The sequence below is a fragment of the Dicentrarchus labrax genome, unplaced genomic scaffold (assembly GCF_905237075.1).
Source record: "Dicentrarchus labrax unplaced genomic scaffold, dlabrax2021, whole genome shotgun sequence".
In the NCBI taxonomy this organism is placed as follows: Eukaryota; Metazoa; Chordata; class Actinopteri; family Moronidae; genus Dicentrarchus; species Dicentrarchus labrax.
This window is the reverse complement of record NW_026136721.1, coordinates 28,097,260-28,114,422: the sequence shown is the minus strand read 5'-3', so window position 1 is coordinate 28,114,422 and position 17,163 is coordinate 28,097,260. Positions and strand designations below refer to the sequence as shown.

Below are 17,163 nucleotides of genomic sequence, written 5' to 3'. Positions count from 1 at the left end.
TATATACAAAGGTTTGACCTTTGCTTTGTGTTATGAAAACACTGTATATTATAAATTTTAATGTCAACAGTTGACAACACAATAGATATTTCATATTCTACTATTTTTCTTTTTTTAATAGTCTATTTACATGAACCAGCCAAGAACTCTGAGACATCCTGGTTCATCTTTGTGTTTCATAATCAGTGAGACACAACAATAATAGTGCAGTTTGGGCCTGGAGGGCAGTATGGATTTATCTACAGGTTTTTAAGCTCAAACTCAATCTTAATGTTTACACTCATTGTGGCAAGTTCTGCTTTGTTAAGAATGACGAATGGCTAAACATATGGAGTTAAGTCTCCTGTCATAACTGCATTTCTCTTCTACTATCTGCTTTGAAAATGCTTTGTGTTGTTTGGGACAGCCAAATAAAACCATCATAGTTAGGAAAGAATTTGGCTCACTGTCTTTTTCTCTCTTTGTGGAAGTGTGTGTGTGTGTTTGTGTGTGTTTGTGTGTGTGTGTGTGTGTGTGTGTGTGTGTGTGTGTGTGTGTGTGTGTGTGTGTGTGTGTGTGTGTGTGTGTTTGGGTCTGTTTAGTTACAGACAAAGCAAACAAATACATCTGAATAGTAAAAAACCACAGCCGATTGAACACTCAAAGGTTTTTGACATCTTCCATAGTGGCCAAAGCGCAAAATCGGACAACAGACAAGCACTCAGAAATGTCATTTCCATGTAGTTTCAGAAACATCTTAGCTTCCTTCATTCAGCATTATCATCCTACCCACAACTAAGCCTGTGTCATCGATGTAGGTGAATGCTCAACTGCCACAAATGGTAACACTGTTAAAATCTCTTTCTGCTTGCGGTGTTGTAATTGACCAGTGTGTCTGGATGCTGTAACCATGCAGGAGCTGATCCCGGAGTTCTACTACCTCCCTGAGATGTTTGTCAACGCCAACAGTTACAACTTGGGAGTGATGGAGGATGGCACTGTGGTCTCTGATGTGGAGCTGCCACCTTGGGCCAAGAGCCCAGAGGAGTTTGTACGCATCAATCGCCTGGTAAGAAACATTGGACTGACATGTACATATTTGCATTCATGCACACTGTAATCCTGGGCAGCAGAAAGTGTAATATGTAGGAGGATCACCTGGTTATCGAGTTTGGGAGTTAGTGTACATTCTATAGGCGTCAATATAAAGTGTTTCATTATTGGTATAATCAAGATGGGCATTTAAAAAAGTATGTACAAGTTGCACACATGCATTGTAAACATACATGCAGTTTTCTGTGTCTGCCTCATATAGCACACGACCCAGACCAACTGAAGTCTTCCCAGAGGTTTCCGCCCCTCTTATTTCAGCTGCAAATGCTAATTCAAAGAGACAGTGTTATTTCCTGGTCGTCTCACAGCTCTTCCTGTTACCTGAGCCTCCCGCTCCTTTGACATGCCCCAGCTCTCAGATTGCAGTGTTGGCAAAGTGATCCAACATCACCTCACCTCCCTTCCTTATCTAACTCACCATCTCTCTTTTTACTCTCACTCTGTCCACACTCATCTGGTGCATGTTCGTGTGTGTGATCGCAACTGTGTTTGTGTGTGGAGAAATGATGCAGTATCTTGTTCCTGATCTCTCCTTCCTGCCCGCTCAGCCCAAAGCAGAAATATTCTGTGTATATGCATGTCGGATGTTGTCGGACTTGCTGTCATATTTTCATTGTAGATATTCTCTCTTCTTCCACACACACACACACACACACACACACACACACACACACACACACACACACACACACACACACACACACCCATATTAGGCTGGAAAACGAAGGCAACTCTTTTGATCAGATTACCTTGTTCTGTTCTAGAAGGTCAAAAAGCACCAGATAGATTTAATGATTCTAGCTTGTCATTGATACTTTTAGTCCTTCAACTTCAAAAACTTGTTGACTTTATACAGACTTTGACTGATAATGAAAGGTCAGGCTGTCGTGGTAAATGAAAATTTGCTTCCAGGATAAACAAGGTCAAATAGAAGAAAAAATAAAAAGAATATACAAAACCAACCAACAGTAATGCAAACAATTATATCTGTATTTTTGTTGCGTAAAAGTCCTTAGTCTGTGAATTCTTACACAAGCCACGTTTCCTTTCAGTAAAATGTTTGGGGTAAAAACAGATGTAGCTTCCTGTGCCCACAGTAGTAATGGGTGCTGATGAGGCTGGGTGTGCTCTGTGACCTGTGTAGTCTTGCGGTGGGCTCTGTTAACCAGCCTGCTGATATGACCAGGCCCCTATCATTAATCACACACTTCTCTCTCTTTGGCTGTCAGCATGGTCTAGGCCAAGGTGGATGCATCGGGGATAGCTTGTGGTGGTAGTGGCGTGCTGTTTTGCAGTGTTGTACTCAGTCAGGGAATTTTGTTAAATGTGTGCTAAAGAAGAAATGTACTTGATGTATTTCTGATTATCATCTGGCAAAGAAACTGAGACATTTTTTTTAAAATGCCAAACACTGTATACACCTTAAAGAAAATGAGGAATGCTGCTCTTCTCTGTTTCATATGATTATGAGCATTTTTCACAATTTTAAGTCCTTATAATATACTGAATTAATCAATTAATTGGGAAAATACAAATGGATTATTTGATAATGACAATAATTGTTCCCACTGCTTTACCTAGCTGTCAGACATCCCTTTCTGACAGGAAATTGGAGCCGTTATATCCATCTGTCCTCTCTTCAAAGCCAACAGACTCCTTTGACAAAAGCAGTAATTTTACCTCATAGAGCACGGGAGTTGCTGGTGTTACTGTGTGACTTTGGTGTTTTAAACGTTAGTTACTGCAGAACGATGCAGTGGTAGACCAGTAACTCCTGTGTTCTGTGCAGTAAAGGAATATAACTGCTTCAGTTCTTTTTCTTCTGTCAGGAAGAACTGTCGGACAGCAAGGGAATTTGAGAACATATTCTGAATATAGCGTCTAATTGAACTAATATTGATGTTTTTAGGTGGGCCTTTTTTTTCGGTGGCTAAAATACACTTTGCTGCACTCCCCGTCTAGAGCCGTGCATTGCTTAGCTTCTGTGCTGGTACTCCTGTTTGCTTCTCCAAACTGGGGTCATGCGAACCACCATGTACTGTAGGAAATACACTGACTGTACCTCATATAACTTAAGAAAAATTCAAAGTAAGCCTTCAGTATGACTCTCCTGAGTAAGTCTTTTATTTACAGAAGTAGAACACTCCCCTTTAAAATATTCATAATATTATTGTATATACTAAAAATCAGTCAAAACAGTAACACTGAAGAAACCAACATGTTAGAATTAGTGTGTTAATGTGCTTTGTGCTCCTGTACGCACAAAGCAGCTTTTCATTGCCCGTTTAAGTGCGCCAGTCTCATCTACTTCTGCTCCCTCAATTTCCTCTGGTTCTTTCCTTTGTGCCCAATTTAGTACTACAGAGGCAATTTGGATCTTCCAAATGGTCTATACGCATGCACAGCTACCTGCTAGTTACTGCTTTCAGGCTGATAAAATTTCAGTCTGCAGTTTCTTTCTGTGCTGTGTGCAAATTGAGATATTGATCCATTGTGCAGTTGAGCCCAGCAGGTAGGTGTAGGTGCACAGAAACATAACAAGCTCAGTAAAAAAAGGAGCTTTCTGAGGTTTCATAAGGCGACTGTGGATTTGTGTGGTCAAATATACTATAAGTTTTACATTGCTAATCCATGAACCTCACATAGTATTACATAGTAAGATTATTCTGTCATGTCAGATTGATCCATTCCTGTAAGATTTTGATTTCAATGGTGGTCAGACATTAATATATTTTTATGTAGTTTTAATTTGTCCTGCAAAAAATAGCATTTGAATCATGTCTTATAGAGTTTTTGATCTGTTAATTCCACATTGTCAGTATAGGATTACAATGTGTCTTATACAATTTTAACATTTTAAGACACCCAGTCTTACAGTACAGGAGGGTGGACAGACAGAATAAAGGAAAGAATGGGTTGAGGACGAGGTAGAGGGAGGGATGTGTGGGTGGACAGGTCTCTGGTCATGACAGATAGCTGGCATTAGAGGGTGTCAGCTGGCAACTGTGGTACTGTGGGGAGAGAGATGAGCATGGTGGAGAAGAGAGAGGAAGAGTGAAAGAGTTAATGGGCTGTTTGGCTCTCTTTAGCTTGTCTGCTGCTAATGGCCTCGCAACACAAGGATAGACGGCAGGGGAGAACACGCAAACACACGCAAATGCACACACGCATACAAATACACACACGCCTGCTGTCTCCACTCTGGTTATGAGCCCTAGATGATTAACAGCTAATTAGGGCCCAATCTGGAAAGGCCATTAAAATCCTCTCACAGTAAAGGATTGTGCTGCTGTGCAAAACGGCAGCTTGTTTTTGTTGTTTCGAGTGAGAGTTGCATGGTTGGTAATAAAAAAAATCCAGTTGAAGATATAAACATTACATCAAACTGTAGCCTGGTTTATATTGCTCTGATGTTGGAAGTGCCATAGTTCATCACTAATGTTTAGAAAAAGGTGTGTTGCATGGCAACAGATGAACTGCAAGTGTGCGCGTACACAGACTGTTGTTTAACCTTTGGCTTACACAACGTTGAAGGCTCAACGGCTCCAGATGGAAACCGTGGGTTTGATGTGTCGAGGAATGCTTGGATTTTAGGCAGACTTACTGGAGACAAAGCACCTCAGCGCCTTAAGTCAAGCATGCACCTTCACCAAACTGAAGTGCCTACAGTATAGTTAAATGCTTGCTTGTAAAAAGGCACACTCCCTTTTTCTTGGTCCATCATGCACCCACACACAAACACGCAAGACACCCGGATTTTGAGGCGGCATGCCACAGAGATCAGGGGCTGCTTGTTGTTTTTACCAGAAGGTCGAAGGAGAGGTTAAGAACTTGATCCCTCCTCCACCAGATAACTACATGTCTCTGGGCACTGTCAGCCTCTCTGACATTCCACTATATATGACCACATCTCACTTCTCAGGTCTGCTAACCATTAGTGTGATAGCAGGTGATCGTGTGTATATGCTAGTGTAGGTTTGTGTGTGTGTATTTGTGTGCACATCAGTGTTTACCTGCACTGTCATGTGTCCAGACTTCAGTTGAGCTACTGATCTGGAACAGCCTAAACCACAGTCTGTTATAGTAGCAATCTCCTACTGTGAATAGACTAATGGTAGGCTGAGTTTAGAGGCAGATGCTGTGATTTACACCAGGCAGAATCCCAAAAATGACATTGTTTAAACTCTACAGCACAGCCGTGCTGGTTATTAACGCCCTAATAAAATAATAATGATAACCCAAAAAATTAAATATCTCTAACTAAATAAATATGTTTTTGGATCATTTGTTGACCAGTTTTTCATTTTCAACTGACTTTCTGCATTTATTTGGAAGCAACAAGTATCTTTTTATTAATATACAACACTAATTTGTCAAATCAAATGCTGCCCATTTCTTTTCTATGAAAGGTTGGTTGCAACCATGTGAACTCTACAGGGCCCGTTTGCTGCTCCATAGTTCACATGTTTGGTTCCTTTCAGTCAGCTGAGCTCTTGTAGTGCTGCTGACAGACCTGCAAACCACACACATGGGACAGACAGGCAACACATTACTTTTGGCCTTTTTCCCTTTATAAAGCATCTGCTCACTCAAAGCAGTGACTGAGACATCAGCAAAACTGCCCGCACTGAACAAGTGAGAGACTTTGCTCTTGTTGAATTGGCAAAGCCAATTGAGTGATGGGTCAGAAGTTGATACTGAGAGGGTTGACCACAGGTCACCACCAGATGTGGTAAACCATCAAAGTAAGTACCCAACACGTCTCTGCTCTATAGATGTTAGAGACCAAAATAACTTGTGATTCTTTAAAAGTAATTGTTTTTACCACTAATGCTATTTGTGACACCTAACAGTACTTTCTGTGTGTAAACACCCTTGGATGCTGGGACAGTAAAAGTCATTATTATTAAAAGATTGAATACCTGTGCTATGTCTTAAGCAGTCATAGTGTGTGTGATTTTCTATTGTGGCTGCATCTTTGGAAAAAAAATAGAAAAGGAAGAGATGAAGAGAATGTACAAATGTATAACCATTTCAGTAAACAGTGACCTTTGTGACTAACTCTGACTCTGACTCTGACTCTGACATTACTCTGGCATTAAGAAACCATTTAATCTAACCGTAGTGAGCATTTTACAAGATGGAGCTCTCCCTTGTGCTCTGCATGAGACATCCTTAGTTTCTTATGTCATTGTTTGTCAGATGTAATTCTGAAACCCAGTTTCCAAGTAATGCTCCATTGACATTCAATCAGCATTGAATCAAATGACTCATTGAATAAACATTGACTCAAATACTCTCTGTAATGTGAAACAGTTATCACCACCGATCAAACTGAAAATCAACAGACAACTTCAGTAGTCTAAGCAGCTCCCAGCAACTTTCTGCTCATTGTTTTACTTCACAAGTATATTTTTGAATCCCAGTAGTCGTCACATCACCCCAACCCCTAAAATGTAAAATCCTGGAATTGTAGCAGCTGTTTCTAGCAAACATAGTAACACAAGTCACTGTATTCAAAATTCTCAGCAAGAAATAGTAGAGCAAATAAGATACTGGATACATCTAAAAAAAGCTGGGATAAATAGCAAGTGAGTATTGGACTTGATAGCCAAACAAGCAAATGCAGCTTGGGGGCCAAGTTGTTCTGTGTTTTTTTTTTTTTTTAAATGTCAGGATTTGTTAGCAATTAGCATTTAGCATATTAGGGCTGTGTATTCGTTTTATTGTATAGACATGTGTTTTCCTCCCTCTACTGCCTAGTGGTCAAAAATTGCCTAATGCAGCTTTAAACTTTAAAATGGAAAGTCTCTCTGAATCCATCCTGCTAATTTTAACTTTGAACTAGGTTGGCGATCTGACACTTACAGCTGTTAATATTGTCACCCGACAGTAATCTTGCCTGCAGAGGTAAACATCTACATGGCTGCTCAGTGCTAACAGACAAATGTCATATTAATATGAGGCAAATCACCCATACCCCCTCAAACCTCATATACTCACACTATCAGCGTCTTTGAAAGTCCTTTTTCTGAAGTTTGTCAGTTTTATATGCTGACAGCCCTTCACACTTACAAAAACTATGTCTTCATGGTAGAAAAGTCCATTAGCCTACCAGTTTATGATCAAGTAAATAGAAGAGGGGTGTTCTGGGTGCTATTTTTACCTGATAAGATCATTTACTATTGTTTGAGTATTGTGGCCAGTACACAAAACAGTTTTAAAATATTGTGTGTCTTTTATGTTGTGTGTGTGTGTGTGTGTGTGTGTGTGTGTGTGTGTGTGTGTGTGTGTGTGTGTGTGTGTGTGTGTGTGTGTGTGTGTGTGTGTGTGTGTGTGTGTGTGTGACAAAAGAAGGACAGAAGACAAAAATGCGTTACACTTTTTTTCCCCCCACAAGCCATGATCGCTCACCAGTTCAGACCACCAGCTACTCAAAGTCAAAGATCATGGCTGTATACATTCACCTCTCATGCTCACCGCACTCTCTGATCAGACAACCACTGGGACACACATAATGCCGTTCCCACCAGCCTCCATGTCTTATCCTCACAGGAACCCCATGGGAATTCATGTGTGAGCTGAGGTAAACCACGGCAAGGACCAGTCACTAACCACTAAGATATACTTATGCACTTGTGAATGACTGAGTGAGTGAAAATCTTAATGTTGTCTAGCCCAGTATGGCCTCATGTAACGGAACACAGTTTACCATGTTAGCCTAGCGTTAATCTATTCCCCTGGTGTCTCCACTGAAAGCCTTGTTGTTGGATGGGAACTAGCACGTGGGGCAGAGGGGGGTTATCTGGCTAATGTCAGGCAGCGCTCACTGTAGGGGTATTGTCATGCATAAGGGCAGACATGTTTACTGTGTGCTCAGTGTTTTACGAGCTGTCCCCCCTTCTTCTCCGCCTCCCCCTCTACCCCGTCCTTCTCCCCCTCCTCTTCTTCGTCCTCCTCTTCAATGACGTAATGGAGGAGGCCGGTGAGAGCCTGAGAAATGGGATGATCTACTGCTGCTGACATACTCACTCACTAATGTTGTCCTTCTCCCTTTTCCTGCGCTCCTCCACACTCTCATTTGACTTCTGCCAAAGTCTACTGAGGTGCTTTTTTTGCACACTCCTTCCCTCCAGCACTTTGTCTCTCTTTGCCTCTCAAACTCCTGGACGTATGTGTTGTCATCTTTTGCTCTTTTAAAGAAACCGTTGTTTTTGCCCTCTGACCTGTCCAAGCGAATTTGTTCAGTCAAGCGTTAACAGCAACAATCACTTTATGTATACATTTTTAAAAGCAGACACAGAAACCCGCTGAATGTATAACCCTCTGTCAAAAGGCGTGTAACTAAAAGAATGGTAGAATCATTAGCACAGTATTTGTAACGATATTGACTGATATTGTTATGTGAGAAAATCTCAAAAATAATCTGATGGGAAAGCAATAAAACAAGTTTGACTGCATTATAAGATCAAAGTCTTCACACTGTATACTTAAAACAAAAACTTTGCAAACTCATTTGTTAGCTTTTAGTTGTATCTCTTTTAGAATATGAATTTGGACAACATACTTTTATAGAATGATAAAATATATGTATATTTTTTCAATCACAACATGATTCCGTTGATAAATTATGATATTAAGAGATCATATTAACTTAATAGAACATTATTCTGTTGTGTATCAACTTAAAGGTCCAGTGTGTAACATGAAGAAGGATCTAATCGTACGAATGTAATGTAATATTCAGGTACGTTTTCATTTGTGTATAATCACCTGAAAATAACTGGTTGTATATTTGTTACCTTAGAATGAGCCATTTTTATCTACAGATGCCGCAAGTCGTCTTCCATTAAGGCCGCTATGTTGGACCGCCATTTTTCCACAGTAGCCAAGAATGGACAAACCAAACACACGCTCTAGATAGGAACGTTTGCATATTTTTTGTTTTGCATTTCACTGCAGTTGGCAACTACACCACTAGATAGCACTAAATCCTACACACTTAAATTCATTTAATTATATAATTTGTAATGTTAATTAAATATTATTATTTGTACCATTGATTAAGTTTTGAATGGGATTTATTAATTGTTTGTGGTATATAAAATATCAGCGAAAAATGGCCACCATAATAACCAGTAGTGCAAGGGGACATCATCAAATGATCCCCAGCATCCGTAGACATAAAAAGCTCTTTCTAAGGTAACACAAACATACTCCATCTCTGCCAATAGATCCATATAAATGTTACACACTGGACCTTTGTGGTTCAGGCATACTTCCTTTTTTTCATTACATGCACACACACATGCACACACACTAAGATGCTGCAGCTCCACATAACCCAACACCCTAATAACCTCTCCTTAAGGGCTAACTACACTCAAGCTGATCAGTTGAGTCATTCATCCTAATCATCTCCACTCTGTGTTAAGAGGCCTCCACACCTTCAGACAGACAGACAGACCGTCCAGTCCTCCAGCCAACTCTATAATCATCTAAGACAACAATGCTCCTCTCAACAGCTATCCAAATATTCTCTCATTCAGCACGCTCAGCCTTCCACAGTGGCCCTGTGTTTAATCAGCTCTGAATGTTGACTTAGCTTCTGCTCACTTGATCCTATTGTGGATGTGTCTTATGGCACTGGTGATGTATTTGCTAGCTTGTTAGCCTTTCTCTATGGAGGCGGACAGATGGTTAGATTCTCTGCAGGTGCTTGTTAGCTGTTGCTGAGATTGTAATAGACAGTTGTGAAATAGCTGTTTTTTCGTTGTAGTCTCATCTTCTTGATGCTTGCCAGCCGAAATATGTTCTTCAAAATATTTGTAAAAATATTTTAAGACAAAAGGTATTTTAAAATATCTAAACTCCAACACTCATTATGCTACATCATATTATCAAGCATGAACTAAACGGAGAATACAACAGCCTTCTGAGTTTGAGTCAGCACCATTCGCTTCATCCATTTTCTTCTCAATCAGTATTGTTTACTCCATTGTCTGTCCTGTAAATTGAACCACTTAGTGCACATTCACAGTCTACACTATGCCATTTGTCTGACTAGGACCAAATCCACCATGACATGTTTGTTTTGGGGAGATACTTTCCCAATCATTGCTCATTCTGCGTCTTTTCTCCCCATAACATGATATTCTTGCTTTTCAAGTGGGTGAGGGATAATAAGAGCGATGGGAGGAGTGAGTGGGAGAAAGTCAGGGTTAGAGTTTCAGGTTCCACTTGCCAGCGAGTGCCTCCGTTGACCCATAGCCAGAACTCTCACAGTTGTGACCTGTCTAATTAGTAGAGCAGGAAGGGGGCGGGGGGGAACTAAAGTAACACACACAACCCATCTGGGGTTCTCTTGGTGTGTGTGAATATGAGAATAAAGGAAATGGTTTGTTAGCTGTGCGGCTGCTCCAAGGCTCTCATTCCTTACGTCACCCATTGCTTTTTTTTCTTTCCTCTTCCATGTTGGGGGGCCCCCCTCTCCCCTGGCTGGCAACAGGCTTCCTCTGCCTGCTTCAAAATGACAATCGGCTTCTCATTTACAGCGAGCTAATAAGCCCTTTAATCAGAGTGCTTGTCAACCTCGGGGCAAGGCAACTCCAGAGGAGTTGATCCAAAGGATCAGATGTCTGGAAGAAAGAGCAGAAGGAAAAAAAGGGAGTAGCGCTAAGAGTGAGAGAATAAGTAGAAGGGAAAATGAAAGGGGGCTGTTGAACTTGGAGGAAGAAAAGAGAATTCAAAACAAGAGAGATAATAAATTTGGATTATGTTGAGAAGAACAGAGTGGCTGATGATGTTTGGTGCACTTCAAAAACACAGATTTGATGAGATTTACTTTTATGATTAAATGAAATGCGCAATAAGAATTCAGTATGACTAAACAAAACTTAATTGAACTACTGATCTTGTGGTTTAGCAGTGTAATTTTTCTCATGTGAAAATGCACAATGTTTCACTGTGACATACACTGAATGCGGTTTTCAGGATGTTTTGATCAGCTTGTTCTTAAACAGTCATTTTAGTATATACAGACCTGACAAGTGTTTGCTTTATTCATCCGTAATCGATACAAAAGAAAACAGTCTGCCGCTGACAACACTCTGCATACAACATGTGCATTTGATTACACACCCACACCATCGGTGACACACACGTGCGGGCACATGCGCATACACTCGCATCACCGTTGGCATGCAAATGAGTGCATTGATTTGTTAAGTGACATTTTAACATCCTCACAGACAGCTCTCCATAAGTCCTTAAAAGGGTTTTTTAGGGGCAATGAGGGAAGGAGGAGAGCATTCAGTGTCACCTCGTTAAAGCTGAAGTGAAATCCAGCTCAATCCAGACCATAAAGCTAACCGCAAACCACAGCGAGGCACAGAAACTTCACAGATAGACCCAGAGCAACTCCAGACCTGTAGCATGCAGAAGCACCTTCACTTTTGAGCAAAGAAAGATAATCACTAAAAGAAGTCCAAAGAGAGATGAAAACAAATCACACCCACTTGCAAGCAGAAATAGGCATTCCAAAATGAGGCTGTGTAGACTAACCACTGAGTCAAGATCAGACGTTCTCCGTTTTGCTCCTCAGGACTCCTGAATAATCCTGGTTTAATGTCCACCAGCTGGTTAATTGCAATCACTCGATGTCTCCGGTCTGATGTCTCAAATAAGGATCGCATGACTTTAAGTCCTCTGTCTAGGGTATATCTCCCTCTAAAGAGTAACATATTGACAGACACATAGTCAAGCTGTCATTCTTTGAGTGTTTTTTTTGTGGGATTTTTAGGCTTTAAGTTCACACTCCAGCTACAGATGTTTCAGAAAGGAAAGAATTAAAGTAATCTGAGACACAAAGACGAGGCATGTTCATTATGATACATTTTCATTGGAATTCACATCATAGCTCAGCAAACTGGCAGGAAAGCAAAATAAGCATTCAGTTCTAGAAGAGAAATTAGTGAGACCCACTTGAATACTTTGGTGCTTTGAAGGGCAAAAAAACTGATTAAGGTAAATGATTACATTTCTTACATAGGAGAATATTCCAAATTATTGTTGCCGTTGGAAACAAGTAACAGTACTCAACAAAGGGGACGCCCCTATGCTTCAAAGGTGTACTTTATCAAATCCTTAACAATAGAATGTGGGATTCCAGTGACTTCTACCCCCTATCAGCATTTACATAAAGGCATGCTAAATTATTCATTAATTATCAGAGAGTCCCCTGTGGATGGGGATGACACACACACTGGCTACTAATTGGCCCATCAATAATCCTGCCTGGTTCTCCTGAAGTGGCACCAGATCCCACCTCAGGAATCTGCTATCTGCCCCAACCTTCTGCCTCACTATTTCCACAGTGTGGCACTACAGAAGGAGACGTTTCCACACCTGCTCACTTGGCACGTTGTTAATGGCTTATCGGTACATGCCTGATTTCTGTACTTATTTTGCTTGTCCATCAAGTCTCATAAATTCCTCACATGCAGTCTTCTAGATATTAGGCGAAAGCTTTATGTTGTCGTTTATTTTATTCCAAAACTCACAAGTGCAGAATTAAAATTGTATTAGTAGGCTGTTGTCTGTATTGGTAGATGAAGTATAGTATGGTCGTTTGAGCTAAGAAAAGGATATTCTAATATGTTATATTTTTGTTACAGTGAAAACACAAAAATCAGCCATGCACTAGTCCACTACTCTTTGAAAATGGGTCATAAATATATAATAAATAAAAAAAATGGTGCAGCTGGGAAGCATCTAATGTTTCTCAAACAGCCTTGAAAAGTGTTTTGTTGAGAACTATTTTCAGCCACGTTTGGGGATCTAGTGAGGACAGTGACTCAAAATAAACTACAGTGGCAGTTTACTGTATCCCTAAAGGCAGAGACAGTTATGATTTGAATCTCTAAGATCTAGTCCACTGAGGTTAAATTCCTACACCTACACTTCAGTCACAGAGTATTGCTGAGCCTCTTGTCAGACAGACAGCGACAGACCAAACAAATCCAATAATACGCAACACACACACACACACACACACACACACACATCTACACACTCTCACTTATTCTGTCTCTCTCTTTCTCTCTCTCCAAATGGTACATGCAAGTGATTTCCATAAAGGCGGGCCTCTGGAGAGGGAGCTGCAATAACATGGCTGCTCTTTGTTTCCACATGCTGATTGACAGTAGATTGCAGTGCACATTAAATGCCCATCAGGCCCAGCTTTAGTTTTAGAAACAGGGGAGCAGGGCCCGTCAAAGGTCAATCCTAGCGCATAATGAACTGATCTCTCTCACTCACATACACCCCCCCACACACACGCACCGTTGAACCCCACTCTGCCTGCTATTAAAGTGAGTTTGAATAAAGGTTTCTCTGGCATATAATGTAACATTAATAAAAAGAATTGTCTTATGACACAAGCCTTTAAACACACTTAACACTCTGTGAATACGCTGATGCCAGAGGGACAGATAGACATGGAGTCTAGACTGTCTTAGACTCCAGGGGTGTTCTGTTTTATATTAATACTAAATGTAAGCTTCATTTTCTTTTAGCATTCCCCAATAGTTTAGTCCTAAGTGACTCACAGAAAGTGGAAAAGATTAAACAGATCTCTCTCCATCTGCTAATTTTGTCATTTCTCTCAGAACAGTTACTGAATCTAAGTGAGTCATTGTTCAAATTACCAACGAGTGTAATAACCATAAACTTTGACTATACACCGATTAGTGCTACAGAGTAACACCTGGCCACAAGTATACTTGGATGGATAATATTTACATCTCAGTCATGTCTTCATCAGATTACCAAAACCATATTCAGCTACCAATACACTGATTATCTCAAATCTCAAAACAATTAACAATTCAACGGAAAGTTACATCAGTACCAAGGAGTGGGTCTGCAGAGAAAATAATACATTCAATATTCTAAAATATGTCTTACATATTTATAACAATAGTTACATGAAAGGAAACATTAAAATATTGTGCATGACAAACACGTCAAAAATATATTTAAACAGAAAATTGCCACACAATCATATTTTTCTATTAACATACACTAATATACCTTTTATATTATTGTCGAGACTATGGGCAGCTATTGAGACAAATCAATAATGATCTCCAATGGCTTTGTACCTTCACATGATGTGCGTATAATTACACTCCTTTTACATGGACACATTATGGTTGATAACAATGTACTGACAGTACTCAGCCCTAGTTATGTTTGTATATTTCTCCACATTTCTACTTACACACTGAGCATTTCAGTTCTAGGAACGAATGTTAATGATTCCTATTCTCGTATTATCTACAGTGTTTTTAAATTGTTAAGCTTTTAATCAGCTCAGATTATGGAATTTGTGACGGCATCAAAAGTTCACTCCATACTCAAGTTGCAGTAAAAACATCATCATACCTCAACCACATGCAGTATCCTCTTTATACTATTGCTTTCCTCCTTGATTGAAAGTTGTAATTAAGAGAGTGGGGAAGAATTAGATGCAGAATGAGCTGTCAGAAAGTCACATTTAAGTGAGGGATGCATCGGTCTCTGCAGTAAAAATTTAAATGATATAAATTGCCATTTAAGTGTAGCACAGGCTAATGTTTTGTCACAAATTAATGTGACACAAGGCAGCAATGACAATCAAGGGCTGCCTCATTCTAATTTGGTCGTGTTTAGAGGGCTTTTGTGAGCCGACAGCTTTACACAAATTAACACAATTGCCTGTTTTTATGAGGAAACCATAAATGTTTTTTCCCTCCTTTGCCGGCTAATGAGGAGGGAAAACGGCTTGTATCTCAGTGTTATGGCGATGCAGAGACGTCTGCAGGAGAGCAACACGGGGCTCTTATCCCCCACAACAAGCAGCGAAAAGAACAAAGACAGAGGCTGAAACGGCTCCCTAATGAACTACAAGAGTTCTCTAATGTTTCGATGTTCCCTTATGATCAGATATGGATTTACTGTGCTTTTTGCTCATTATAGAAATCATTGGCAGATTCTGTCGCAGGAACAATTAGCAGGATATTCTGCTTTCTCAGAGGAATTCATCTTTGAGGGGCATTAGTGATAACTGCTGTTCAGTAATGGGATGAGAAACGTGTTTGGGGAGTAGCATTTGGTTAGAGTATGGTGTGTAAATGGCCTGCATCTGTTGACATTTACAACACTCATAATCCTCTGTCCTCTCTCTATTTACAGGCTCTAGAGAGCGAGTTTGTGTCCTGCCAGCTCCACCAGTGGATCGATCTGATCTTTGGCTACAAGCAGCAGGGACCAGAAGCCACCAGAGCCCTCAATGTTTTCTATTATCTGACCTACGAAGGTGCAGTCAACCTCAGCTCCATCAGTGACCCCATGCTCAGAGAGGTGAGGCTGATACATGATACAGTACATACATATACACACACACATTTTAATACACATTTACTGTATGTACTGCGGGACTGATTTAACTCCCTTGGTAGATAATGCTGAGTAAGGGGAAAAAACATATTACAGTAAGTACACTTGAGCCTTAGCACTCTCAAATGGATGCTTAATCTGACTATATTATAAAAGCATCTGTCCATTCACTGCATCTGTATTTCAGGGATATTTTTGATGCCATTAGCCATGTTAAATTGGTTGTAGAATGGCATGGGGGAACTAAGCTAACAATCTACTGGCAGGTATTGCTGAGCAAAGCCTTTTCCCTGTGTGATATCTCTGAAAGCACTCCACCAAGTGTTCCACTTTAACGCCTTAAAGCCTCCTCCTTGGCTTTCATTCATTATTCATCCCCCTCACTTTGAACTGCTGCACACACAAGCTACACTGGCCTGCCCGAAAGCAACCACACAAAACACAGCGCTGAAAAGAAAAACACAGCTAGCTTGCCCACAGCCAAACATCGGCCTGACAACTTCACCAATCTGCTGTAAAAGGCAGCTAGCCAGCAGCAGGCCAATTGACCCTGCTCCCATCAGCCTTTTTGCCGTTGTGTGGCCAAAAGTGGCATATATACTTTTTTTTTGTACAGGGGTTCTCCTAAAGGATAATTCCAGTTTATTACAGCTTGTTTCTTACTTTCATAGTTTTAGTTGTAATTGGATATGGATAGAGTTCACTTACCAAAGTAATTGCTGGGGTCTGGAAACATGTTGACATTGCTACAACAAGATGGCAAGAAACGTGAGCTGTCCAATGATCTGATCTTGTCGAAATGGACAACTTTTTTTGCTTTAACGTATTATTATGCAGTAAATGTTGATTGCACAGTGTAATAGATATAGAATAATGACACCTTCCACATTTTGACTGGTTCCCCCATAAGCCATACAAGTAGAAACATAGTAGGGGGGCACAATGTTATTATTACCAAAAGATGATGCACAAAACAATAAAAATAAGACCCAAGTTGAAATGAAATTAAAAATAATTATCCTCTAAGCAAAGGTCCTAACAGCCTTGAGGTCTAAATGGAGATGAGTTGAGTATACATCAAGCGAGTGAACAGCCTTTTGCCTCCACTGTTCTGCTGCCCTTCATGCTCAGTGACTGGAGCATCATGGGCACTAGGGGTAGATAACTGATTTATCACCCCATTCACCCTAATTCCCATCCAGATGTGCTTTGGCCTTTAGCTACACACAGACACACACACACACACACACACAAGCACACACACTCATGCAGATTCATTACCAGGGTGCACCGGTCATTTCCACGCTCAGCCCATTACCCATTCTTCTGGTTAACACACAGCCACACAATTGAATCACTGTTAGACCACTATTTTTGCCAGGCTGTTCCAGTGACGATGGCGTTGATAAATCCACACACATACAGGGTGTCATCAGAAGCAGGTGCATTTGAATTGAGTGGTATTAAAATGCCTCATGCCTCCCTGCTTATGAAGAAGATTTTGGATATGCATGCTTCTGAATACATGGACTTTCTTTCACTGTAGTTTTGGTGTATAGCATTTATTATACTGTCAATAAATCATTAAGGTTTTGTTTGACATATAGTACATAAAAAGATTGGAGACCCCCA

At 40.4% G+C, this 17,163-nt stretch overlaps 1 protein-coding gene across 8 annotated transcripts in view; it reads left to right on the top strand.

Moving 5' to 3' along the window:
* Positions 1 to 17,163, top strand: part of lrba (LPS responsive beige-like anchor protein) — a 185,419-nt gene that overhangs the window by 144,055 nt on the left and 24,201 nt on the right. For all 8 annotated transcript variants that reach the window (XM_051384753.1, XM_051384755.1, XM_051384754.1 and 5 more), the window contains 2 exons: positions 896 to 1,048; positions 15,328 to 15,495. In XM_051384753.1, the coding sequence (XP_051240713.1) occupies positions 896 to 1,048; positions 15,328 to 15,495 (321 nt within the window). The remainder of the gene's footprint in view (positions 1 to 895; positions 1,049 to 15,327; positions 15,496 to 17,163) is intronic.